We start from the raw sequence: 24,461 nt of genomic DNA on the forward strand, positions 1-24,461 counted from the left end.
CTAGTGGGGGCGGGTACGCGCCGCAGGCAGCGCACTCGCCCCTAGGACCGCTCCCAGTATATATGCGGCGGGTGGTCGGCAAGCGGTTAAGCAGACCTATTCTATACTTTTACTCAACATAGCTGGAGTTCGGGCGCTAACAGTTTAGGGAAGAAGAATTGGTCACCATAACATTGGTCAGTGTTGCCAACCTCCCGCAGAATTTTAACTGACAAAACATGGAGATGTTACTGACAGAGCACACTTTTTACTGATGACAGAACTAATTAAAAATTTAGACAGACAATATTTAAATAGTATAAACATAATATGGAAACACTGACAATACCAATAACACATAAAAAATTGGAAAAAACAGGTGTCTAAAACAAAACCCTGTATGGGATGGACTTTAAGGGCAAGTACATGAGACAGATAAAACATATCAATGTAGAATAAAATCACATTTTATTTAATGTACATTAAAACAATGCATGTTAAAATAAGGGACTGCCCCACAATAGAGAAAGACAGCCCGTTACTGAGAAATGTACATACAATGATGAAAATTATGAGTCACTTGGATAATGACAGAGAAAAAAAAAGTTTATATATACATGGAACAAGAAGAGGGTGCATCTGTAGCAAGAGTTGACGCGTTTCGCAGGATGCTTCATCAAGACTCTCCCTCCCGCCCCATCCCAAATTGCTGAAGGGGTTAAGGGCTTACCTCGGCACTGGGTCTGGCTCCGCCTACTCTCCTTCGCCGTGCATGTGCATTAGGTCTCCCCCTGCTGGCTGACGTTGGCGGGGGAGACCTAATGCGCATGCGCGGCAATGGCCGTGCACGCACATTGGACCTCCCCATAGGAAAGCATTATTCAATGCTTTCCTATGGGGATTTTGGCGAAGCTGGATCCCTCACATAGCGTGGCTTGCTGTAGCACTCAGGCGCCGCAAAGCATGAGGAATGTGGCACCGGTGGCCGGTGGTCCATTACTGATACAGGGTGCAGAATGCCGGTGCCCCCTGCTAAGTTGCGCCCTAGGCGGCTGCCTAGGTCTTCTTACAGGTAGCGCCGGCCCTGGCTGTATGCCATGTTTAAACACAAACAAAATTTGATTAAAAAAGCTATGTCAAGATACTGCACAATCTACTATAGGTTGTGAGAGAGAAGGTTTATAATGCAGTTATGCTAAGTCAGAATACCTTTTAATTTATGCTGATCTGATCTTTAGTTTTGGAAAAATTACTAGTAGGGTCACATTTTACAAAAAAAGAAAAAATCATTCAGTTTATAATTTACTTTAAACCAGTGGCTCTTTTTTTTTTTTTTTACTCAGACATTACAGCTTTGCTGATTTTTTCAATCACCTTTTAGCAAAGCATCAAAATAACATACAAAAGCCCAGCTGGCCTTTTTAGTGACAAAATATGGAAAATAATTGCAGATATTAATTGATTTAGGTAGACAAAGAAAAGAGCGAACAAGTCAGTGTGAGGTGTCAATATATGCAGAGCTGGCATTCACAAACGAATGTCATCTTCTTCATTATACTTTATACATGGTGTTTGAATTAATTACTGGTCAGTTTTCAATAGCCTGAAAAGAATCAATGAACTGTATATTAATCAGATGGTCCTTGCAAAAGCTAATTTTTATGATGGCTTTTTCGAAAGCAGAGCATTTTTGGTCAATGTGTAAACTAATACCGTTGCTTAAAAAAAATATGTTAACCCAACATTTCATATTCCTGACATGTGCCTGCTGTACCATGTACTTGTATGAAGAAGTATCCTATTTTCTTATCTATATTAATAAAATGCAAGTGTCTCTGCTTCCGCTTTCCCTGTGTCCGTGGGATTGCGCTACTGCGCATGTGCCCCATGGACAGCCGTTGGGACACAGAGAGACTTAGGGCGGCCGGGCCGGAGCTGAGTGGGCGTGTTAGACAGGAGCAGATCCCCGCCCACTTCACTTCCTCCTCAGGATTGGCTGCCGTTCCGATCCAGCTGGGGAAGGAGAAGTACTTTACCTCGGAGGCGGAGAAGAGCGCGGCTCCGGAGGAAGAGGCCTGTCGGATAATGCCTCGAAGGCATTATCTGACATGACAGAGGCATCATCCGACACCATACAGTGCAGACAGTGTCCCGGGTGCTCGCATGCTGTGCTCAGCTCTCTGTACTCTCAGTGCCGGGGCCGCGGAGGATGCTGGGAAATGTAGTCCGCTCTCCCCCTCCCTTCACTGCACGAGGAGCAGAGCGAGCCCAGCAAACTACAATCCCGGACACCATACAGTGCAGACAGTGTCCCGGGTGCTCGCGTGCTGTGCTCAGCTCTCTGTACTCTCAGTGCCGGGGCCGCGGAGGATGCTGGGAAATGTAGTCCGCTCTCCCCCTCCATTCACTGCACGAGGAGCAGAGCGAGCCCAGCAAACTACAATCCCGGCATCCACCGCGGCCAGCCTGGACTGTCAGCACCCAGTCATGTGACCACAGGGTGGTCAGCTGAGCATTCCAGTCATAGATGATAGAGTAGTGTACAGCCTACCTACTGTCATCTACTGTGTACACCTACCTCTGTAATCATACACAGTACCTATCACTATAATAATACTGTGTACATCTACCTCTGTAATCATACAAAGTACCTATCACTATAATATTACTGTGTACACCTACCTCTGTAATCATACAAAGTACCTATCACTATAATAATACCATGTACCTCTACCTCTGTAATCATACAAAGTACCTATCACTATAATAATACCGTGTACAAAATACAAAATACCTATCGCTATAATGATACGGTGTACACCTACCTCTGTAATCATACAAAGTACCTACCTCTGTAATCATACAGTGTACACCTACCTCTGTAATCATACAAAGTATCATAAAAAGTACCTATCACTATAATAATACTGTGTACACACCTACCTCTGTAATCATACAAAGTATCTATCACTATAATAATGCGGTGTACACCTACCTCTGTAATCATACAAAGTACCTATCTATGGGATTGCGCTACTGCGCATGTGCCCCACGGACAGCCCTTGGGACGCAGAGAGACTTCGGGCGGCTGGCCGACACTGGGTGGGCGTGTTACACAGGAGCGGATCCCCGCCCACTTCACTTCCTCCTCAGGATTGGCTGGCATTTCGATCCAGCTGGGGAAGGAGAAGTACTTCACCTCGGTGACGGAGAAGAGCGCGGCTCCGGAGGAAGAGGCCTGTCGGATGATGCCTCAAAGGCATTATCCGACATGACCGAGGCATCATCCGACAGGCCTCTTCCTCCGGAGCCGCGCTCTTCTCCGCCACTGAGGTGAAGTACTTCTCCTTCCCCAGCTGGATCGGAACACCAGCCAATCCTAAATAGGATGCTGAAAGGTGGCTGGCAGTTGAAAATTCGGTATGTATATATATATATATATATATATATATATATATATATATATATATATATATGTATGTATGTGTATATATATATATATATATATATATATATATATATATATATGTGTATGTATGTATGTGTATATATATATGTATGTATATATACGTACATATGTATATGTGTGTGTGTATATATATATATATATATATATATATATATATATATATATATATATATATACACACATGGGGAGGAGAATTGAATAAGGCATATAGGAGATTGCTTATAGGATAGCATCCCAGCAAACGCATTTATAAGCAATAGATCGACATAGTGGGGAGTATTACAAGAAGGGCTTAAACTATACAGCCGTATATATATATATATATATATATGTGTATACATACATACATACATACGTTCTAGCGCCCGTTCCTTTAACGGGCTTAATGTCTAGTCGAAACAAGTATTGTTTTTTTATATCTATACACACGTTTTGCCTTTCATTTCTATGTTAAACAGAATGTAAGGAAAAAGGAAGGCTGAATAGCCCCATTTTCCTCATGGGAAAGTGGCAGGATAGAGTTAGTCAGGTTCAGTCAATTTTCCCCCCCTTTTTTCCTCAGGGAATAGAGAGTGTAGTAGAGTGGGGTATTCCTGAGGTAAAACACCTGGAGTGGGCGGTCCTTTAGCTATGCAGAGGTTAGAGCATGGGAAGAGAGCAGCTGGAAGAATTCTCTAGAACTCTTGGGGACCCTATTTTAGAAGGGATCGCCTCAGAGAGGGCTCATTCGCCTCAGAAGACTCGTCAGAGCAGTTCCCCAACCCCCCCTCCCTTGTCCCGGCTGTTGTTATGTGGTGGGTCACCTTTGCAGTTGCAAAGGGGGACGGTTTTTAAGTATATGTGGAAGTGATGATTTGAAATCTGAAGTTATTTATTATGCAGCCTGAGTCGTGGTGGCTGGGTTGTCACAAGTGTTATATATTTTATATTATATTTATGGAAGTTTTAAAACCAATAATAAACGGCCGCGGCCAAATTTTTGCCACAAGTACAGTTGTCTGCTGTTTTTTATTTATTTGTATAAGTACATAGTTTACAAAATACTGCCTACTGTCCCATCGATTGTTCTAGGTGAGGGTTTACCATCACTAAAGTAAAAGTACAGATAGAAATTATGTTTACAGTTGTAAAAGCTGATGCCCCCAGTATTTGTTTACCATGGCTTTTTTTGTTTTTGGGATCCCCTTCTTCTATATGTAATGTGACTACTCACTGCTTATTTAAAATTAGTAATTGCTGGGATTTGCCATTCTGAAGACACTAAGGAAACAGCTGGGTGCCTTCTGTGTCACTGGGGCTCTGCAAGATTTATGCTGCAGACTCCTTGACTCCCTGAATCTTCCCGGGATTGGTATTTCTAGCATATTCTTCATAAGTACAGTGTTTGCTGGGATCCTTTCCCCCAACCCGTCTTATTTGAAACAGTGCCAGTGTGATGTTTGGAGTGGCATGGTGAGGGGTGGGTAGGCAGTTATTCAATAGATAAGGTAAGTAATAAGAAAAATATTTTATGGAACATTATACTTGTTAAAACAAGATGTTCCTCTTTCAGGTAGACACGTAGTCTTTTTTAGTCTAGAGTTTTGCTCAAAGATTCTTGTAGAGACGGTAAAATCGTGGGTTCTGTTCTCTGTGGTTTATAGCATCAGGAAACGTCATCAGAAATGTTAGCTATAACGATTGCTTTTAAAATCAACCTGCTGTGCTCATTTACCTAGTTTGTTTTCTTGAATTCTCTTTCCTAATTATCTCCTGAAATCTGTATATTTCATCCTTGGGGAAATACACCTCTAAGTTAATGTGCTTCTGATGTTACAATACAACAGACCCATGAGATTCAGACTGGTAACCATTGACTACTTTGTGTCACTTGTTTTCCAGGTGAGAGTGTTGAAGAAAACGCCAGTGTGGTGGTGAAGCTACTAATTCGTCGCCCAGAGTGTTTTGGACCTTCCCTTAGAGGAGAAGGGGGAAATGGTTTGCTGGCAGCTATGCAGGAGGCTATTAACATCTCTGAGAACCCAGCTCTGGACCTTCCTCCTCAGGGGTATCAGAGGGAAGTGTGAGTATGAAGTCCTTTATTCATTTTTATTGATACACAAGGTGTATGGATGATTGCTATTCTACTTAGAATTTCTGCAGGTTGTGGCATATCTATTATTTTTAAGGTGGCTATAAATCACGAGACATTCTCAAATCACAAAGCCAGTCATAGGACAATGGCACAATGAATGGCATACAAAGGAATACCATTGGTAGGAGACCAGTAACTTCATCATAGGTGATCAAACTGTTGTACCGTATTGTTTTTAACATTTTCTCTGATATCTTCTAAAATCAGGATGTCTGCGAGAGGAAATCAGGTATAGAGAGACATACACTTTAAATAAAATTGGGCTTTACAGCAGAGGTGAGATAAAGGCTGTTGAAAAGGCAGAAAGAAAGTGGGATCCTCAAATGTGTGTTCCACCCTGAGAGGCAACTTGGTTGCATGTCATAGTAGACTGGCGAGAAGTTGGCAATTAATATTGATTGTTAACTATCAAATATAATATATATATATTAACAATTAAAAAATAAAATAATTCATGCTCAGAATATTCACATACACAGGTACTGTTATCTGTTTTTAGGGTCGAGGAAGATGAAGAAGAAGAAGAGATTGTACACATGGGAAATGCTATAATGTCATTTTATTCTGCACTCATAGACTTGCTGGGACGTTGTGCACCAGAACCACATGTAAGTAACACAAAAACCAGAGAAATAGTTACATAATTTAGTGTTAGTTTTGAGATAATTTCCGAGAGTTTAAAGATGTTTTAAAAATATAAAATGTGTCATGTCTTCATTAGCTAGTGTAACAATTATGTAATCTTTAAATAAATTGTAGCATCTTTAGTATACTTTGTGTATTCTTGTATACCTGAAAACTGAAGTCGGGGGAAAAATCTACAATTAAAATGTATTTCTCAATAGCCACGAAGAATAAACCCCTACTTTCTATGCACCAATGCCTTTGCAAATCCAGATATTACCTTGTAAATGTGGCATCATCACTAATTCTAATGTATATAAGTATAAAGAAAGTACATAACCAGCCACCATATGTAGAGTGTAGGGACAAAACATTTACAGTAACACTGCTGCAATTACTGCTTTACTTAAAGGGAAACTCCAGTCAAAAAGGACATTTTCCTATTAATAGTATGTTAAATATCTTTATATTATTCATGTTCTGGCTAACTGCTTGTCTAGCTTAGAAAGTCTTATCTAAACTAGACAAACAGCTTCTTCCTATTCCTCGCCGACAATGCTATCTCCTTTTATCTGAATTTGCTAAGCTTTCTTTCACCTGAAAAGATCGTCGGCCTTTCTTAGGCTGGCCATACACTATACAATTTTCTTGTTCAACTTTCCTTTAGATTTACCAAAACCATGTAATATAGGGTCAAACCTAAACACTTTCAATTTGTATGCAGTCAGACAGGCCCTTGCACTACTAGTTTAAGGTAAATCTAAAGGAAATTGAATAAGAAAATTGTATAGTGTATGGCCAGCTTTAGACAGGCATGCCTAGACCTGCCCAGCCCCACCCCATCCCTCTTATCCTTCACACATACGACCTCCTCCTGTCTTCATAGCCTAATTTAGGCTAGCAGTTTCTTGGGGGGGGGGGGGGGGTCACGTGACTATAGCAATATATGAAAGAATAAGGTACAAGGTACATTTTTTAAAGTTTAGAAGGATACAGATCCATTTCAATTGCTCATTACATGTGAGTAATGTGTTTTAGGCTCAGTTTCCACTAGTGCGACTTGTCACATGACAAGTCACAGCCTATTGATTTCAATGGCACCGTATGCCACTTTGAAAATCAGCGAATTTGAAAAGGTGCCTAAACTACTTTGATGCGAGAGCGTAAAGTTTTGATCAGAGTTGCACTCAAAGTGGCACAACCTAAGAGTCACACTAGTGGAAACGTAGCTACTACAGTGCGACTTTAAAGATCGACTTTGATGCAGCTGAGTGCAGCTTTGATCCAACTTTACACTCACTGGATCAAAGTCGCATCAAAAGTTGCATCAAAGTAGTGCAGGTACCTTTTCAAGGTTGCTGATTTTTGAAGTCACATACATGGGAACGGGCGCCATTGAAATCAATTTACTGTGACTTGTCATGGGACTTTGTGTGTCCAAAGTCGCATGACAAGTCACACTAGTGGAAACGTAGACTTAGTGGGGTTGCCTGTACTATGATCATTGTAGACTGTGAGCTGAGACCCCAGAGCACTTCCAGATACACTGACAGTGCCCCCCCCCCGTGTCCAGCTTCCTTCTCCTATGGTAGTCTTCATTCAAACCCCACCACAGCTATACTGTTTATGTGCCCCTCCCCTTGTGTCCTGTATGGATGGGTCTTTTTTTATTTCTTCATTTTCTCATGAATTAGGATGTACAATGCATCCTTACTTTTGAGAGAACACTGGGCAGGAACCTAAAATCAGCTCCTCCCATCCTGTATACACCCACTGGCTACACAGGAACTGTGCCCCTCACTGGAAGTGACGTCACTAGCTTTCAGTAACCACACCCACTTCCTGCTCTTGGACTCAGCAGGAAGGGGAATTGAAGTCATGTGACATCACTGAATACTGCAAAATAAAGGTAGAAAAACTGGGATTTTTTCATTTTGACACATAAGGCTGAACTACGCTCACATTAATGATTACAGGGGAGAATTTAAGGTATTTGGCTGGACTTCTGCTTTAAAGAGGAAGTAAACCCTCCTCAGGAAGTTGTACCTATAGGTAAGCCTATATTAAGGCTTACCTATAGGTACTGTAAATATCTCCTAAACATGCACCGTTTAGGAGATATTTACCTTTAATGCAGCCAGTGACGTCACTGGCGCATGCGCTCTGAAGGAACGGCAGATCGTGCTGTTCCTTCAGAGCCCCGTGCCGTGACCGTCGGCTCCCGCGCGCGTGCGCGGGAGTGACGTCACCGCGGCTCCGGCCAATCAGATGGCCGGATGCCGCGATCCCGGAAGACGGGCGACTATACATGTCGCCCGTCATACAGGTAAGCGGACGGCACGGCGGGGGCTCGTTCTAAGGTAAGTATTTCATAATGAGCTAGTATGCGATGCATACTAGCTCATTATGGGTTTCTCTTTCAGGATGTAAAGAAGAGAAAAAAAAAATTTCTCGGTGTACAACCTCTTTAATGGTATCTTAATTATAAGGCCTCATACACACTGGACATTTTTACAGCTGCTGTTTTCAGCATCAGATGTTTTTTTTCTGCAGCCAGTAAACTCCCCAGCATGTTATCCTATGTGTCCATGCACACACAGGCTGTTATTAGCAGATTTTGGCAGGGGCGTTTTCTGGCTGGAAAAAAACCCCCAGAACTAGTGGGTTTTGGGAGGGGTTTTTCAGCTGTTAAAACACTCTAACTCTGATAAAGGGCAATTCGTTTTTGTGGGAATATATTTTTGCTAAAAAAAGCTAAGAAATGCTACAGCTTAAAAAATCTAAAAAAAAAGCTGACAAATGCTACTGCAAAAACCTGAAAAACACCTTCTACAGCTACAGCTTTCTACTGACGTTTTGATAATGTCCAGTGTGCATGAGGCATAGGTGTTGTAAGCAATGAAAGTACCTGTGTGAATGTGTGTTAAGTGCTGGATTCCTGTTGTGCCCATAGTTGATCCAAGCTGGTAAAGGTGAAGCCATCCGAATACGCTCCATCCTGCGATCACTTGTACCTACAGAAGATCTAGTTGGAATTATTAGTATCCCTCTAAAGCTTCCTGCATTTAACAAAGGTAAAACATCTAAACAATACTTTCTTGTGATTTTATTTGCAAGATAAAAATACATTTTTTTTTTGTCAGTCACTAATTTCAGTCCATATAAGCTTGGATATTTTTTTCTAGTTTTTTGTATTACTTTTTAACAATTAAACGCATTACTGCCATTTGATTTTGTTTTTTTTAATTGAAGGCAGTACATAATCTTTACAATGATTGTTTTTTTTCCACACTTTCTAATTATGTGTTACTGTTTCTACTTTCTCTAGAAATTTCAGTTAGGCTATTTCTAACAATGAGCGATTGTATGCAAAAACCTGTAACCTGTTCAGAATTTTACCTTCTCCCACTTCATCACACAGTATAAAAAAAAAAAAAAGTTATGTTACTAATTGGAGACTAATTTCACCCCAAAGGGTAGCAGGACTTTATGGGATGTGGATTTGTCACTGAGGTAAACTCGTATACACAATTTATACAATATATATATATATATATATATATATATATATATATATATAAACAAATAAATAATAATAATAAAAAAAAAAAATATATATATATATATATATATATATATATATATATAGATCACTCACAGATATAAGCTAGGGGCCTGTAAGATCATACAATACATCAACATAAAAAAAAAACACATCTCACTCAGCATCCTACACTGTAGCATCCCCCTAATCCCCACACCATATACCTAAATACAGCAAACCATCCAAGAAAAACAGAACCCAACATCACCCCACATACACCCTATGTATACGGAACAAGCACATGTATGCACCACAGACAGCACATACACACAGCCTCCCATGTGAAGCCATCAGCACGCATGGGAACCTAAACTATACTTCCCAATAAACCCCAGCACCCATGTCTACATGAGACATGGGTCCACCCCACTAAACCCAGCCCCACTAGAACAGCCCCAATACACCCAATCCCGTCAATCACATACCTACTCAACACAGAACCCCAAGCATAACCTGTGCAGGGCCAATGAGATCAGGGCAGAACTCATCCCACCCAGTTGCAACACCATAAATGTCACCCATATATATGCACACTTTATATCCCTCAGATTCCCATTAGGTTAGTATAAAAGAGGATCAAAATGTAGTCCCAGTGTAAACACATGCACACACCCAAGGAGATAATAGGCTTACCTTTCACATTTAGATAGGGTGTATAGTGGAATCTCTGCTGGAGCACTGGTTGTTGCGAACAAGGGTACTTTGCACATTCATTGCTATTTGTACATTGTATTACAATATGTGACAGAAATGCACATAGTTTAAGCTTAAACTTAGGTGTCTGCTTACCTATGTTAAATAGCAGTTTTGAGTAAGTGAAACCAATCAGTGAACTGCTATCCAGCGAACACTACAATTTTCAAGTATGTCACTTTAGTTTGCCTGAGTTTTGAAATCCACTGTAGCCAGATTTCTTAGGCCTGTGGTATGAAACTTGCTTTCATTATTACTGTACTATTCCCAGTCAAATCAAAGCCATAAATGGGGGCCCTTAAAACCTTCTTGGTAACAATAATTTGATACATTTTTGGTAGTATCTCCAGTGGCGGCTTGTGCTCAAAATGTTTGGGGGGGCAGAAAAGTGTAATAGGCATTGCTTTGCGGCAAAAAACGCTGTAAAAAATTGCGTGACTTTGAGGTCGCAAAAGTGTGAAAGGGGCCTTCAATAATTAAGGTATAGTGTGCCCCCTTTCAATGCAGAGAGACCAGCGTGCCCCCTTTCAATGCAGAGAGACCAGCATGCCCCCTTTCAAAGCAGAGTGACCAGCATGCCCCCTTTCAAAGCAGAGTGACCAGCGTGCCCCCTTTCAAAGCAGAGAGACCAGCATGCCCCCTTTCAATGCAGAGACCAGCGTGCCCCCTTTCAATGCACAGTGACCAGCGTGCCCCATTTCAATGCACAGTGACCAGCGTGCCCCCTTTCAATGCACAGTGACCAGCGTGCCCCCTTTCAATGCACAGCGACCAGCGTGCCCCCTTCAAAACACTGACCAGCGTGCCCCCTTCAATGCAGAGACCAGCATACATGCCCCTTCAATGCAGAGACCAGCGTACATGCCCCCTTTAATGCAGTGACCAGCGTACATGCCCCCTTCAATGCAGTGACCAGCGTACATGCCCCCTTCAATGCAGAGACCAGTGTACATGCCTCCTTCAATGCAGAGACCAGCGTACATGCCCCCTTCAATGCAGAGACCAGCGTACATGCCCCCTTCAATGCAGAGACCAGTGTACATGCCCCCTTCAATGCAGAGACCAGCGTACATGCCCCCTTCAATGCAGAGACCAGCGTACATGCCCCCTTCAATGCAGTGACCAGCGTACATGCCCCCTTCAATGTAGTGACCAGCCTACATGCCCCCTTCAATGTAGTGACCAGCATACATGCCTCCTTCAATGCAGTGACCAGCGTACATGCCCCCTTCAATGCAGTGACCAGCGTACATGCCCCCTTCAATGTAGTGACCAGCGTACATGCCCCCTTTCAATGTAGTGACCAGCGTACATGCCCCCTTCAATGTAGTGACCAGCGTACATGCCCCCTTCAATGTAGTGACCAGCGTACATGCCCCCTTCAATGCAGAGACCAGCGTACATGCCCCCTTCAATGCAGAGACCAGCGTACATGTCCCCTTCAATGCAGTGACCAGCGTACATGCCCCCTTCAATGTAGTGACCAGCGTACATGCCCCCTTCAATGCAGTGACCAGAGTACATGCCCCCTTCAATGTAGTGACCAGCGTACATGCCCCCTTCAATGTAGTGACCAACGTACATGCCCCCTTCAATGTAGTGACCAGCGTACATGCCCCCTTCAATGTAGTGACCAGCGTACATGCCCCCTTCAATGCAGAGACCAGTATGCGTGCGTGCCCCCTTCAATGCAGTGTGGGCCCCCCCCCCCCCCGAGACCAGTGCACTTACCTGGAGCCCTGAAGCAGCCGCTTATTCCAGGTATAGCAAGTTTTACATAGTAAATTAGTCCAGCATGGACCAATGTAAGAATGTATGTGCCATACCTGTGGGATCCCCCTTGAAACTGGAAGCCTCTGAGTCCTGTGCAGGACGACTGTATTGCTGATTTTTGAACACAGGAGGTCATCTGGTCAGCACGGGCACATTCAAACATCGCTTTCCATTTTCTCAATGAATTCAAAATATTCTCTGATTGGATGAAGTGAAGATGGTGACACTGTTCTGCCTCTCCATCTTGTTCAATCAGAATGCTTTGCTTTTATTGAGAAAATGCTAAGTGTTCCCTGAATGATGCCTGTGCCGAGCAAGCAACCTTCTGTGTTCACAATGCAGCAGGGCAGCCGCTTGGCACAGGCCCAGAGGAGATCACTACCTACTACAATGAGGTGTTTACTTCTAAAATACCAGAGCTGTACAGTATTTCTACAGGAACACAGAACAGCAGTTTAGACACATCAAACACAATAATCCTTGTATGCTAACTTTGGCTAGCCTATTGGAGTAATGCTTACAGTATATTAGCCCTACTGCCAACGACTTCATGGTGGAGCTCAAGTGCAGAACATGTTGAGTTTTGTGGTGAGTTTTATGGGTATGACAGAGCTGACTGAGCAATCCCCCAGACCTCACATTAACCTGCTTTTTAAGTCAGATGCATCAGGTAGATGCAATAGTGACAGTTCACACTTGACCTGCAGCATTTATTGACTCGCTGAGTCTCCCTATTTGTTATACAGTATACACATATGCATTAATTCTGTAAGGGGGACATACTCTATTGATATTGGCCACAGTAAACCAGGCATGGGACAGGGACACCTGAAAACATTTGCAGAAGGTTTGCCCTGCATTTATATTTAACAATGCAGCAAAAAAAAAAAAAAAAAAACAGAGCTTTCAATGCAAGAGGACTTCTTTCTGCAAGTTGATAACATAAAAGTAATATAACATCTGTTCATCAGAACCACTAACTAAACTCAGGCCAGATCCTGACTAACATGGCTATCTCAAAGCAGGTCACAAATGTACATTTTTTTAATGTTTTGTCTGCAGTCACCATTTTCACACAACATTAGGCTCCTGCAGCAGAGAAAGCAAGAGAGACAGCCATAAGCATTAGTCAACTAACATATAGGCCTCTGAACAGCTGATACAAATGTATGGTACTGATACTAAGGTATAGCTATCAGTTAAGATGTGAACCTTGGGATGGAAGTTTTACCCCACCCAAAGCTCTACAACGTTTTTGGGCTCCAGGACTCAGAACAGAACTTAAGATTCTAAAAAAACAAATTTTGTATTCTCCACATCAGTTTTTACCCTGGAGCCCTTTACCATGTGTATGTGAGAAAACTAGGTGACATAAACACAGTCCACAATCGTACCAGCCAGTGTTTCACAGTATTCATAGAAGTAATAGTGGTTATACTGTGTTTTATAGAGCTGTAATATGAGTTTCATGTTCCCTTTAGATGGCACAGTGTTTGAGCCTGACATGGCTGCTAGTTTTTGCCCTGATCACAAGGCTCCCATGGTGCTTTTCCTGGACCGTGTCTATGGCATTAAGGACCAAAGCTTCCTCCTCCATCTGCTAGAGGTGGCCTTCCTACCTGACCTAAGAGCATCGGCATCACTTGATACAGTAAGCAATTGGAATTACTCGTAGTAAGTCTAAGGTACACCACTAACCGAATTCCATTGTAAGCATCTTAGCTGCTGCATTTTGTTTCAAAGGAAGAACTTCCTTTAATAATACAATTATTTGCTGTTGTCAATCTAAAACTGGGAAAGCAGAAATCAGAAGAAAACTTCAGTTTAATTAAGATGCGCTTATTTGTGTCAGCACGTGTTTTTTTGTTTGTTTTGTTTTTTAGTGATGTACACTATGTATGTCTTGGTAATTTCTTGGAAACTATTGTTGTAATATAAAAATTTAGCCACACTGATAAAACTTTAAAGGATAAATCCAGGAATTGGCATGTTATACATGGTTACGTTGGTCCAGGTTGAACCAATGTAACCATGTATATGACATACCTGACTGATACTGTGGGAGGCTAGAAATCACAGTAGTAGGCACAGCTACTTTACTGATCTCCTCTAGCTTCCGGGTTCTGCACCTAGTGGCTCCTCTCCTGCATTGTAAATACAGAAAGCTAGCTGCTCAGCACAGGTGTCCTTAAGAGGATGATTTGCATTTTCTGAATCAATGCAAAGCATTCTGGGATTGGATGGGGTGGAGAGAAATGTCATGCTTTCCACCTTGTCTAATCAAAGAATGCTTTGCATTCATTCAGACAATGCAATGCATACTCTGAATGGGGCTTGTGATGAGCTGCTGAAGTTGTGTATTCACAATGCATCAGGTGGGCTGCTCAGCACTGGACTCGGAACTAAATAGAGATTACCGAAAATGCTTGGAATTATTATTTAACCACTTGCCAACCTCCAGCAGTCATATACTGCAGCAAGTTGGGACCGCTAGTGGGGCTCGGCCGGCCCCTGAGGTGCGCGCATGCGCTGATTGGCTACAGAGGGAGCCGATCAACGGGTTCGGCAGCCGCAGTTGCTGCCGGGCACCTGATCGCTTCCCGTGGAGACAGAACGGCGTTCTGCCGTTGTAAACATGGCAGACCGCTATATTGTCAGTTATGAACACAGGAATCCTGTGTTCCTCTTATTTAGGAACACAGGTCTCTGTGTTCATGCAGCAAGCCCACCCCCCGCACAGTTAGAAAGCATCCCCTAGGGACACATTTAACCCTTTGATCGTCCCTGGTGTTAAACCCCTCCCTGCCAGTGTCATTAGTACAGTAACAGTGCATATTATTAGCACTGATTACTGTAATAATGTCACTGGTCCCCCCAAAAGTGTCAAAATGTCAGTTAGGTGTCAGTTAGGTGTCTGATCTCTTTGCCAGAATGTCCCAGTCCTGCTAAAAATCGCTGATCGCCGCCATTACTGGTAAAAAAAAAATAAATAAATAAAAATGACAGAAATCTTTCCCCTAGTTTGTAGGTGCAATAACTTTTGTGCAAACTGCTTAATATACGCTTATTGGGATTTTGTTTACCAAAAATATGTAGCAGATTATGAATTGGCCTAAAATTATGAAAAAAATTGATTTTTTTAATTTTTTTTATTGGGAATGTTATATACCAGAAAGGGAAAAAATATTGTTGTTTTTTTTTCAGAAATGTCGCTCTTTTTTTATTTATAGCGCACAAAATAAAAATCGCAGAGGTGATAAAATGGCACCAAAAGAAAGCTCTATTTGTGGGAAAAAAAGACATCAGTTTTATTTGCCTACAGCGTCGCACGATCGCACAATTGTCAGTTAAAGTAACGCAGTGTCATATCATAAAAAATTACCTGGTCATTGAGGGGGAAAACCTTCCGGTCCAGAAGTGGTTAAGCACAATTCCAAACAGAAATTACAGTATTCAAAGTTTCCTTTATCCAATCATTAGGCAGTAATGTAGCTTGAGAGTAGCAGTAGATTTCACGTAGTGATTTACCACAATTAATGTTTCCATGAAATCAAAAATGGAAAATGGAAAGTGACACTGCATTTGATAAATATTATTACATAATAATGCATGCCATCTCTTGTCAGTCTTTCCATTTTCCAGTACGTGTATGCGAAATGTTTAATCATCGTTTATCTCTTGCGAATCTGTTCCGATTTTGTAACCATGTACGTTTCTCTTTATTATAGTATTTTTCTAAAATAATTCCTTGGTTTGGTTTCTTTATAAAATGTTCTGTCCTGCGATGCAATCAGATACATGTGCATGTACAGCATGTGGAAAAGTGGACCTGTTGTGTATTGTTGCCCATACCAGCGAGCTTGTGCTCATTTTATTCACAGAAATATATAAGTTCCAATTTACTATGGCGCTTAACAATTAATACAGAATAGAAACTGTGCAGCCATGTAGGAGCAGCTTATATCTATCAACAGGCACTTCCGTTCCATCACCTTGTTTATGTAGGAAATGAAGGTTGTAGTAAAGCCTCATGCACACAAGCTTATGAAAGTAAGCAGCATTTTTCTATGAGAATTTGGCAGAAAAAAACACCCCTGTTACAACATGTATGCGCAATTATGTTCTTATTTACATGCACTTTTTTGCATGTATGGCGTTTGTGGGTAAATACATTCTACTGGCCATAGATTTACACACATAGACATGTAAATGTATACGCATTTTTGATGCTCGAAAGCTCCTCTCAGAATTTTGCCTTTAGTGCGTTTTTTATGCCTCCTCTTTAAATGGACCTGTAAATGACTATGTGTGCATAGCCACATAGGCTCACATAGAGGTGATTTTACAGACCTTAAAAAAAAAAAAAAAAAAAGGTGAACACTTGCATAAGCTGCATTTTTTAAGCTCCATGTGCATGGGGTGTAAATGTACTTGTTTTCTCCTTTCTAGTGCTTACTCTTTGATAATCTAAGCATCATAGTAATAGTAATGGTATTAAGTAGTAGTAAGTAAATGCAAGCACCTAATGTAGTGAATGTTGCAGCAGTATTAGGCAGCCCTTGGTTTCTTGGTACACATCTGTGAAAAGGAAAGGTCATCATGTCTGATTATCATCCAAAACAGAATTGGAAAAATTGAGGTGTTAGAAAATGTGATCAGAAAATTACTATTTTTTGTGTGACCAATATACATCAACACATTTCTGTGGACTAGAAGTATTTCCACTTCACCAATCAATAAGATCTGCCACAACCTAACAATGTATTATATTCTATATCAGTGGAAGCCTAGTGAAGACAAGCCACCTGTACTGCACTCTTTTTTGCCTTTAAATTGAAGTTATGTCATCCTTTTGAAGTAGATATCAAATTCATACTGCTACACAAATGTTTTAGGCAGGTGTGAAAAGATGAAAAAGGAGTAGAAACTGTGTTAATAGATTCAATCCTATAACAGTTTTCTAAGCAGCAACTCTCCTGTGAGATACAAAACCACAGTCCCAAAACATATGAAACATTACAGAGTTGCGCTGATTAAGTGATAGAACTCAATACCCCAAACCATAAGTGATAAAAAAAGTAAAAAAATTATGAAGTATTGAGGATATAAATACACCAGCGCCACTATCCGCCACCTAGAGCATGTGATCATTTGAAGAACCATCCCTGACACAAACTGCTCACTTACCAGCTCGCACAGAACTCCTGTTATTGAAGGTCAGTAACACTTGGCTATACACCCAGCCAAGCCCTTTGGTGACATCTGAGATTTCTCTTGTGGTGTGCAGACAAACCATCCGGACAGTGTTGTCATAGGTAATCCCTGTAAAATCCTTTTCTTAAATTCTACTGAGGAACATAGTAAGTTCTAAACAGTAACTTTTCTTTTCAATCTGCTACGTTGCATTTTTCTGTAAAATACTATGGAATATGGCAACCTGGAAACGTTCTGTAGGCAGATAGTATACGTAATGCCGACCAGAAATGTAATTTCCTTGTGTGATTGGCTTACAGATTTTGGGCATCCCTGTCTGTAATGTGCTAATCCTGTAGCTCCTTACAACAATCCGGGAAAATCAAAAGCTTCTGTTCTGCTTGTCCCTAGTGAAGTCTTTTAAAAGTTGCCCTTTAAAACTTCCTATGTCCCTCAGTGGAATTTAAGAAAAGGATTTTACAGGGATTACCTATGACAACACTCTCCGGATAGTTTGTCTGCACACTGCAAGAGGAACCTCAGATGACATCAAAGGCCTTGGCTGGGTGTATAGCCACATGTGTCACTGTGCTTTAGGGGGTCACACTCTCCGGGGTGCCAGTGGTGGCAATGCTGGTGTATTAATACCCTTATTACTTCATCATTTTTGGACTTTTTTTTATCGCTTATGGTTTGGGGTATTGAGTTTGATTACTTAATCAGCACAACTCTGTGATGGTTCAAAGGTGTAAAAAAAAAAATGCTCTAAATTTAGAATGCTTGCAGAAAAAGAATAGTTTATTTTTACCAATGACTAAAATGGAAAGTAAATAAACAGAAATAAATATTTGGTGTTACCATATTTGCCTTCAAAACAGCATAAATTCTTCTAGGTAAACTTGCATGGTTTTTGAAGGAACTCAAATATAAAATATGGGTATAGTTGCGCTAAAAAACTTAAAAGGTAAGCGATTGAACGCACAATAAAATAATTAACAAAGCAGCTACACTCAAATCATACACTGAGCATATGTATATAACAAAAAAGAAATAAAATATGTAGCGCTAAAACATTATGAACAAAGTCCATAAATAAAGTCCATTTCCACCAGTGATATTGCACGGCACCAATTTGCAGTAAAGTGAAAGGAATCCACCACCAAAAGGAGTGTTCAAAACACGCTTACCAGATAGTTATATGCATTGGGCCTTGAACTATCATAGAACTGCAACACACTCGGTGACGAATTGGACCGGACCTCTTCACAAAGATGAATCCCAGAATTGATACCTTGACAGTATACCTTAAGGGAGCCACTCAAAAGAAGGAAATAAAACCCCTCATAGTGCAGTAATTTCCATAAACTTTATTGGATGTAAAGCAAAGATATATAGCACTCACATTTGAGAAGGGTATAGTGTGCGAATCACACGCCGACCTGCGTGGTTCCAAATCGGTTAGCAAGGTAGCAGCCAATGTCCTCTAATGCATGTAGGCGTCCAGCAAGGGCGGCCCGACGCGGCGTTTCGTCACATATGACTGACGTCTTCAGGGGACGCCCCTGAAGACGTCAGTCATATGTGACGAAACGCCGCGTCGGGCCGCCCTTGCTGGACGCCTACATGCATTAGAGGACATTGGCTGCTACCTTGCTAACCGATTTGGAACCACGCAGGTCGGCGTGTGATTCGCACACTATACCCTTCTCAAATGTGAGTGCTATATATCTTTGCTTTACATCCAATAAAGTTTATGGAAATTACTGCACTATGAGGGGTTTTATTTCCTTCTTTTGAGTGGCTCCCTTAAGGTATACTGTCAAGGTATCAATTCTGGGATTCATCTTTGTGAAGAGGTCCGGTCCAATTCGTCACCGAGTGTGTTACAGTTCTATGATAGTTCAAGGCCCAATGCATATAACTATCTGGTAAGCGTGTTTTGAACACTCCTTTTGGTGGTGGATTCCTTTCACTTTACTGCAAATTGGTGCCGTGCAATATCACTGGTGGAAATGGACTTTATTTATGGACTTTGTTCATAATGTTTTAGCGCTACATATTTTATTTCTTTTTTGAAGGAACTCGGCAGGTAAGTTGCTCCACATATCTTGGAGAACTAACTACAGATCTTCTGTAAATGTAGGCTGCCTCAAATCCTTCTCTCCCTTCATTTAATCCCAGACAGACTCCATTATGTTGAGACCAGGTCTTTGTGAGGCCAAACCTTCACTTTCAGGACTCCTCGTTCTTCTTTATGCTAAAGATAGTTCTTAATGAACATCAGGGCCGTTGTCCTGCTGCAGAATAAATTTGGGGCCAATGTAGGGTTGCCACTTCATCCCTTTAAACCTTAACACATATTAATTACACAGGTTCTGTGGCTGATTAAGGTGGTAATTAAACTCACTTAGTGCCTTATCTGTATTAAATAAACCTTTAGAACCTGTGCAGTTAATATGTGTTCAGTTTTAAAGTTGTGAGGTGGCAACCCTAGGTCAATCACACACCGCCCTGATGGTATGGCATTTATGGATAAGTATCTGCTTGTATTTCTCAGCATTAAAGACACCATTGATCCCAACCAAACCTCCAACTCTATTTTCAGAAATGCAGGCCCAAACTTGCAAGGAACCTTCATCATGCTATACTGTTGCCTGCAAACACTCATTATTGTACTGCTCTCCAGCCCTTTGGCAAAGAAACTGCCTCCTGCTAGAGGCAAATATTTCAGCTTTTGACTCATCAGTCCAGAACATCTGCTGCCATTTTTCTGCACCCCAGTTCCTACATTTTCATGCATAGTTGAGTCGGATAGCCTTGTTTTTACAGTGGAGGTTTTTCTTTTAAGCTACAATTCTTCCGTGAAGACTACTTCTGGCCAGACTTCTACAGACAGTAGTTGGGTGTACCTGGGTCCCACTGGTTTCTGCCGTTCTGTGCTGATGGCACTGCTGGACATCTTCCAATGTCAAAAGGAAGTTATCAAATAAGTCAGAAGTAAGTCTTCTGCTGCATTAAAGTTGAACTTTAGTGAGAAAATTATGTTCTACTAGATCACATCAGGCTGGCCTCTTTTGCAGGTATAGCTATGTAAAACATTAAAAATAAGTACCTAAACTGTTTAAAATCAAGTTATACAATGTGTCCCCCCCCCACTCTGTATATGCTCGGTTGCTCTCAAATTTTAGGTATTTTTTAGGCACTGCTGAGTTTGTAGAGGCCTATCTACTGACAGCTTTAAAGTAGAATTAAACCCTCCTTTCTCTTTCGTTCATTGATGGACACAGCTCCAGAATCTTCTTGACCATTGGGTTATGCTGCCCCCTGCAGGAGTAGGACACTAGGCAGGAAAAAGCTTTACCATGCCTATGGGGCAGTCCCAGGGGGTATACTCCCACTTCCTACTATAGGCATTCAGTTTCAGGAATAAGGACCTAGTTCCTTGCTGGGATCTCTGGTCCTAGCATTCTTTTCTTTTTAAACTGATTTTTTTTCCTCTTTTATTATTTTCTGTTCCTTTGAGAACTACAATCAACTGCTGGACTGAGCGGTGGACTGGATATTCTAGATCCTTATGGTTTCCTCAGTCCAGCCAGCAATCATGACCCGATCACAGCTCTGCACTAGGTCGACTGTCTAATAGCCCCTCTAGACGGGGGCTGCCCAGCGAGTTAAACGTCTCACGAGGACACACACGCACTGGGCTTGGCCTGAGTCGCAGCGTGCCTCAGGCCTGCTGCACCCCCATTCTGATGGTGCGGTGGTCTGCCTGGAGTAGTGCCCACCTGGTTCCACAGTATGGAAAGTAGTGTCCCCCCTCGCCCCCTTGCGGGTTTTGGGGTCGATGTGGGCCCCTCCCTGGGACAGTGGGACCCCAGGTTCCCCTCCTTCTCCCCAGCTCCTCTAGGATCCCTGTTGGTCTTCCATACCCCCTCACCCCCGGCAGCCCCCCGGTGATTGTCCTGTGGTTGTCCGCCTCCCCTTAGATGGGATCTGTGCAACTGGGCCTAAACCAAAATTAAGGCCGCAGCCTACGGCCTACTAGGCCAGGCTGCCAGCTTGGCACCTTCCCTGGGGGAGGGGGGCACTGTGGGGGTGGTCACCTTTGTTTGATGACATCATGCTGCCATTTTGTGTAGGTCCTCCTCCTTTAGCACTGCGGACCCTCTGGGTACCTTGCCTGCGCGTCACGGCGGGTGGCCCCCTTTTAGGGACCATTTATTTTCTTGTGGGCCTCTATGGAGGGGCTTTTTCTTTCGCTGGGTCCAGTAGGTGGTCCATTCGTGGGCCCTGGGTCAGCATCCCCTTGCAGCATCCCAGCCAGTGACCCTCACCTGCCTGTTTTGTGTCTTTGCAACAATACTGATTGTTGTGTTTCAGGGTGAGCTTAGTATGTTGTGAAACTACTGGGTCTGCATCCATGCTCTTTGTGTGCTCTGTAAGGATGTTTCCTCTTCTATTGCAGTCACGCATGCAACGGTGCAGTGGTCCTTCTGCGCCTGATATGGCTGAAATGCTGGTCTGAGGACCAGTCTTCCAAGATGGCCTTATCTGTTCTCCCCTTTTTGGGGGATCGCCTGTTTGGATCTTCCTGGATGATAGCGTTAAGGGCCTTACAGAGGGGAAGAGTACTCTTCTTCCACAGGCTGCCAGGGGCGAGGAGTCTCGTCGCAGAGAGCGGGTTCTTCCAGACCTGCAGACAAGCCCTCTTTTGCCTGAAGGGTTATCCTCACCCGTGTCTGAGGTAGGGGGATGCCTTCCCTTCTTTCAGGACCCATGGACCTTCGTGATTCAAGACAGGTGGGTCAATGAGCTGATCCGGTCCAGCTACAAGATTGGGTTTTGGTCTTATCCTCCAGTGAGGTTCTTTCCTTCCAATCTGCGTTTGTCCCCAGATGGCCTGGGGGGGTCTCTTCGGGCCGGTGCAAGTCTTTCAACTACAAGGGGTGATTGTTCCTGTTCCAAAATCAGAACGTTTTTTAAGGTTTCTAGTCAAATCTGTTTACAGTTCCCAGGAAGGAAGGCAAGGTATATCCAATCCTGGACCTTAAGGCTTTGAACCGCTTGTGCAGGTACAGAAGTTCTGAATGGGGTCCATTTGTATAGTAGTGGCATCCCCCATCAAGAACGCTTACCTTCATATTCCATTAGGTGTCTGTCATCAGTGTTTTCTCCACTTTCCATGAGTGGGGAGCATGCTCAATTCATGGTGTTACCCTTTGGTCTCGCTTCAGCTCCTTCGGTGTTCACAAAAGTGTTGGCCCTGGTGCTAGCATTGTTGCGACAGCAGAGGATTGCCATGCTGGACAATCTCATTCTGTGAGCAGAGTCTCCGACTGCTCTACAGGACAACATGGACATCACTGTGCAGAATCTGCAGGAGTTCGGTTGGACTTTAAACTTCCAGAAGTCTGCTCTGGTTTCTTCCACCAAATTGGACTATCTGGGTCTGACTCTGGACTCTGCCTCAGCCAGGGTGTTTTCTTCCTCTGGACAAGCTCCAGAAGCTGCAGTATGCTGTTGTCCAGCAGTTGGTTGTCTCTCAGGACTTGCATGCGGGTGCTGGGACTGATGATGTCTACCTTCGAGGAGGTTCCCTTTGCACAGTTGCACACTAGACCTCTGCAGAGAGAGATTCTTGCCAAGTGGGACAATAATCTACAGTCTCTAGACAATCTGATCCTGCTGAGTCGGGGTATGAGAGGGTCCCTGATCTAATGGCTTCGCTCTCCAGCTCTTCAACAGGGAAAATCCTTCCTTCTCCTGTACTGGATGGTGGTCACCACAGATGCCAGCCTGTCTGGGTAGGGAGGTGTTTTGGGCACAGATTGATAGTGGTATCCTGTATGGATTCAATTGGACAATGCCATGGCCGTGGCATATGTCAATCACCTAGGGGGCAAAAAAAGTGTCCTTGTAGCTCGAGAAGTAGTTGGCATTCTAAGGTGGGCGGAACGTTTCATTCCAGCTCTTTCTGCCATGCATATTCCGGAGGTGTAATATTGGCAGGCGGATTACGTCAGTCGACAGGCCTTGGACCTCGGGGAGTGGTTTCACCCGGAGGTGTTTCACCAACTGTTTTTCTGGTGGGTAACTCCCAAGGTGGACCTGTTGGCCTCTTGTCTCAACAGGAAGGTGCAGAGATTCATGGCCAGGTGTCGAGATCCTCTAGCCAACGCCACAAACGCACTGGTGGCTCCTTGGGGCCAGTACTGTCTGATATACGCCTTTCCCCCTCTCAAACTCCTGCTGAGATTTCTACGGAGGATCGAGGCAGAAGGAATTGCCGGTCATGCTTGTGGCCCCAGACTGACCTCGCCAGTCTTGGTATGCGGATCCAGTACAGATGGCCACCGATGTCCCTTGGTGACTTCCTCTCTGAGAAGACATGTTTGCCCAACGGCTGATCTTACATCCTGATTTACATTCACTGGCTTTAATGGCTTGGCTGTTGAAAGCCAAGTGCTGAAGGGTAGGGGGTTGTCGGACTCAGTGATTCCCATGCTGTTAAAGGCTAGAATGTCTACCTCTAGGAAGATTTACCATTGCATTTGGAAAGCATGCATTGCTTGGTGTGAGTCTCTGGGGGTTTCTCCCTGTTCTTTTTCAGTGGCTCGCATTTTGGCATTCCTCCAAAGAGGTGTGGAACAGCACCTGGCCCTGGGTACCATCAAGGGCCAGGTTTCGGCCATGGCGATTTTCTTTCAACGTCCTTTGGCTATGCATTCCTTGGTTCACACCTTTGTTTAGGGGGTTTGCCACTTGGCTCCACCTGTGCGGTCTCAGTTGCCTCTGTGATATCTCAATTTGATACTGTTGGTTCCTTAGAAACCGCCTTTTTAAAATATTTGCGAGATTCCTCTGCTCACATTGTCCCAGAAGGTGGCCTTCTTGGTGGCAATTACTTCCGCACACAGGGTGTCCCAACTGGCAGCCTTGTTTTGTCCTTCACATTCTCTGGTGGTTCACAGAGGTAAAGTGGTGGTTCGCCC

General features: G+C 43.0%; 1 protein-coding gene across 7 annotated transcripts in view; it reads left to right on the plus strand.

Moving 5' to 3' along the window:
- The window catches only part of LOC309569543 (ryanodine receptor 3), a 1,308,933-nt gene that overhangs the window by 670,720 nt on the left and 613,752 nt on the right, over positions 1 to 24,461 (plus strand). For all 7 annotated transcript variants that reach the window (XM_082275412.1, XM_082275411.1, XM_082275414.1 and 4 more), the window contains 4 exons: positions 5,330 to 5,510; positions 6,082 to 6,190; positions 9,160 to 9,280; positions 13,758 to 13,927. In XM_082275412.1, the coding sequence (XP_082131538.1) occupies positions 5,330 to 5,510; positions 6,082 to 6,190; positions 9,160 to 9,280; positions 13,758 to 13,927 (581 nt within the window). The remainder of the gene's footprint in view (positions 1 to 5,329; positions 5,511 to 6,081; positions 6,191 to 9,159; positions 9,281 to 13,757; positions 13,928 to 24,461) is intronic.

The sequence above is a fragment of the Pelophylax lessonae genome, assembly GCF_965119305.1.
Source record: "Pelophylax lessonae genome assembly, chromosome: 13".
NCBI lineage: Eukaryota > Metazoa > Chordata > Amphibia > Anura > Ranidae > Pelophylax > Pelophylax lessonae.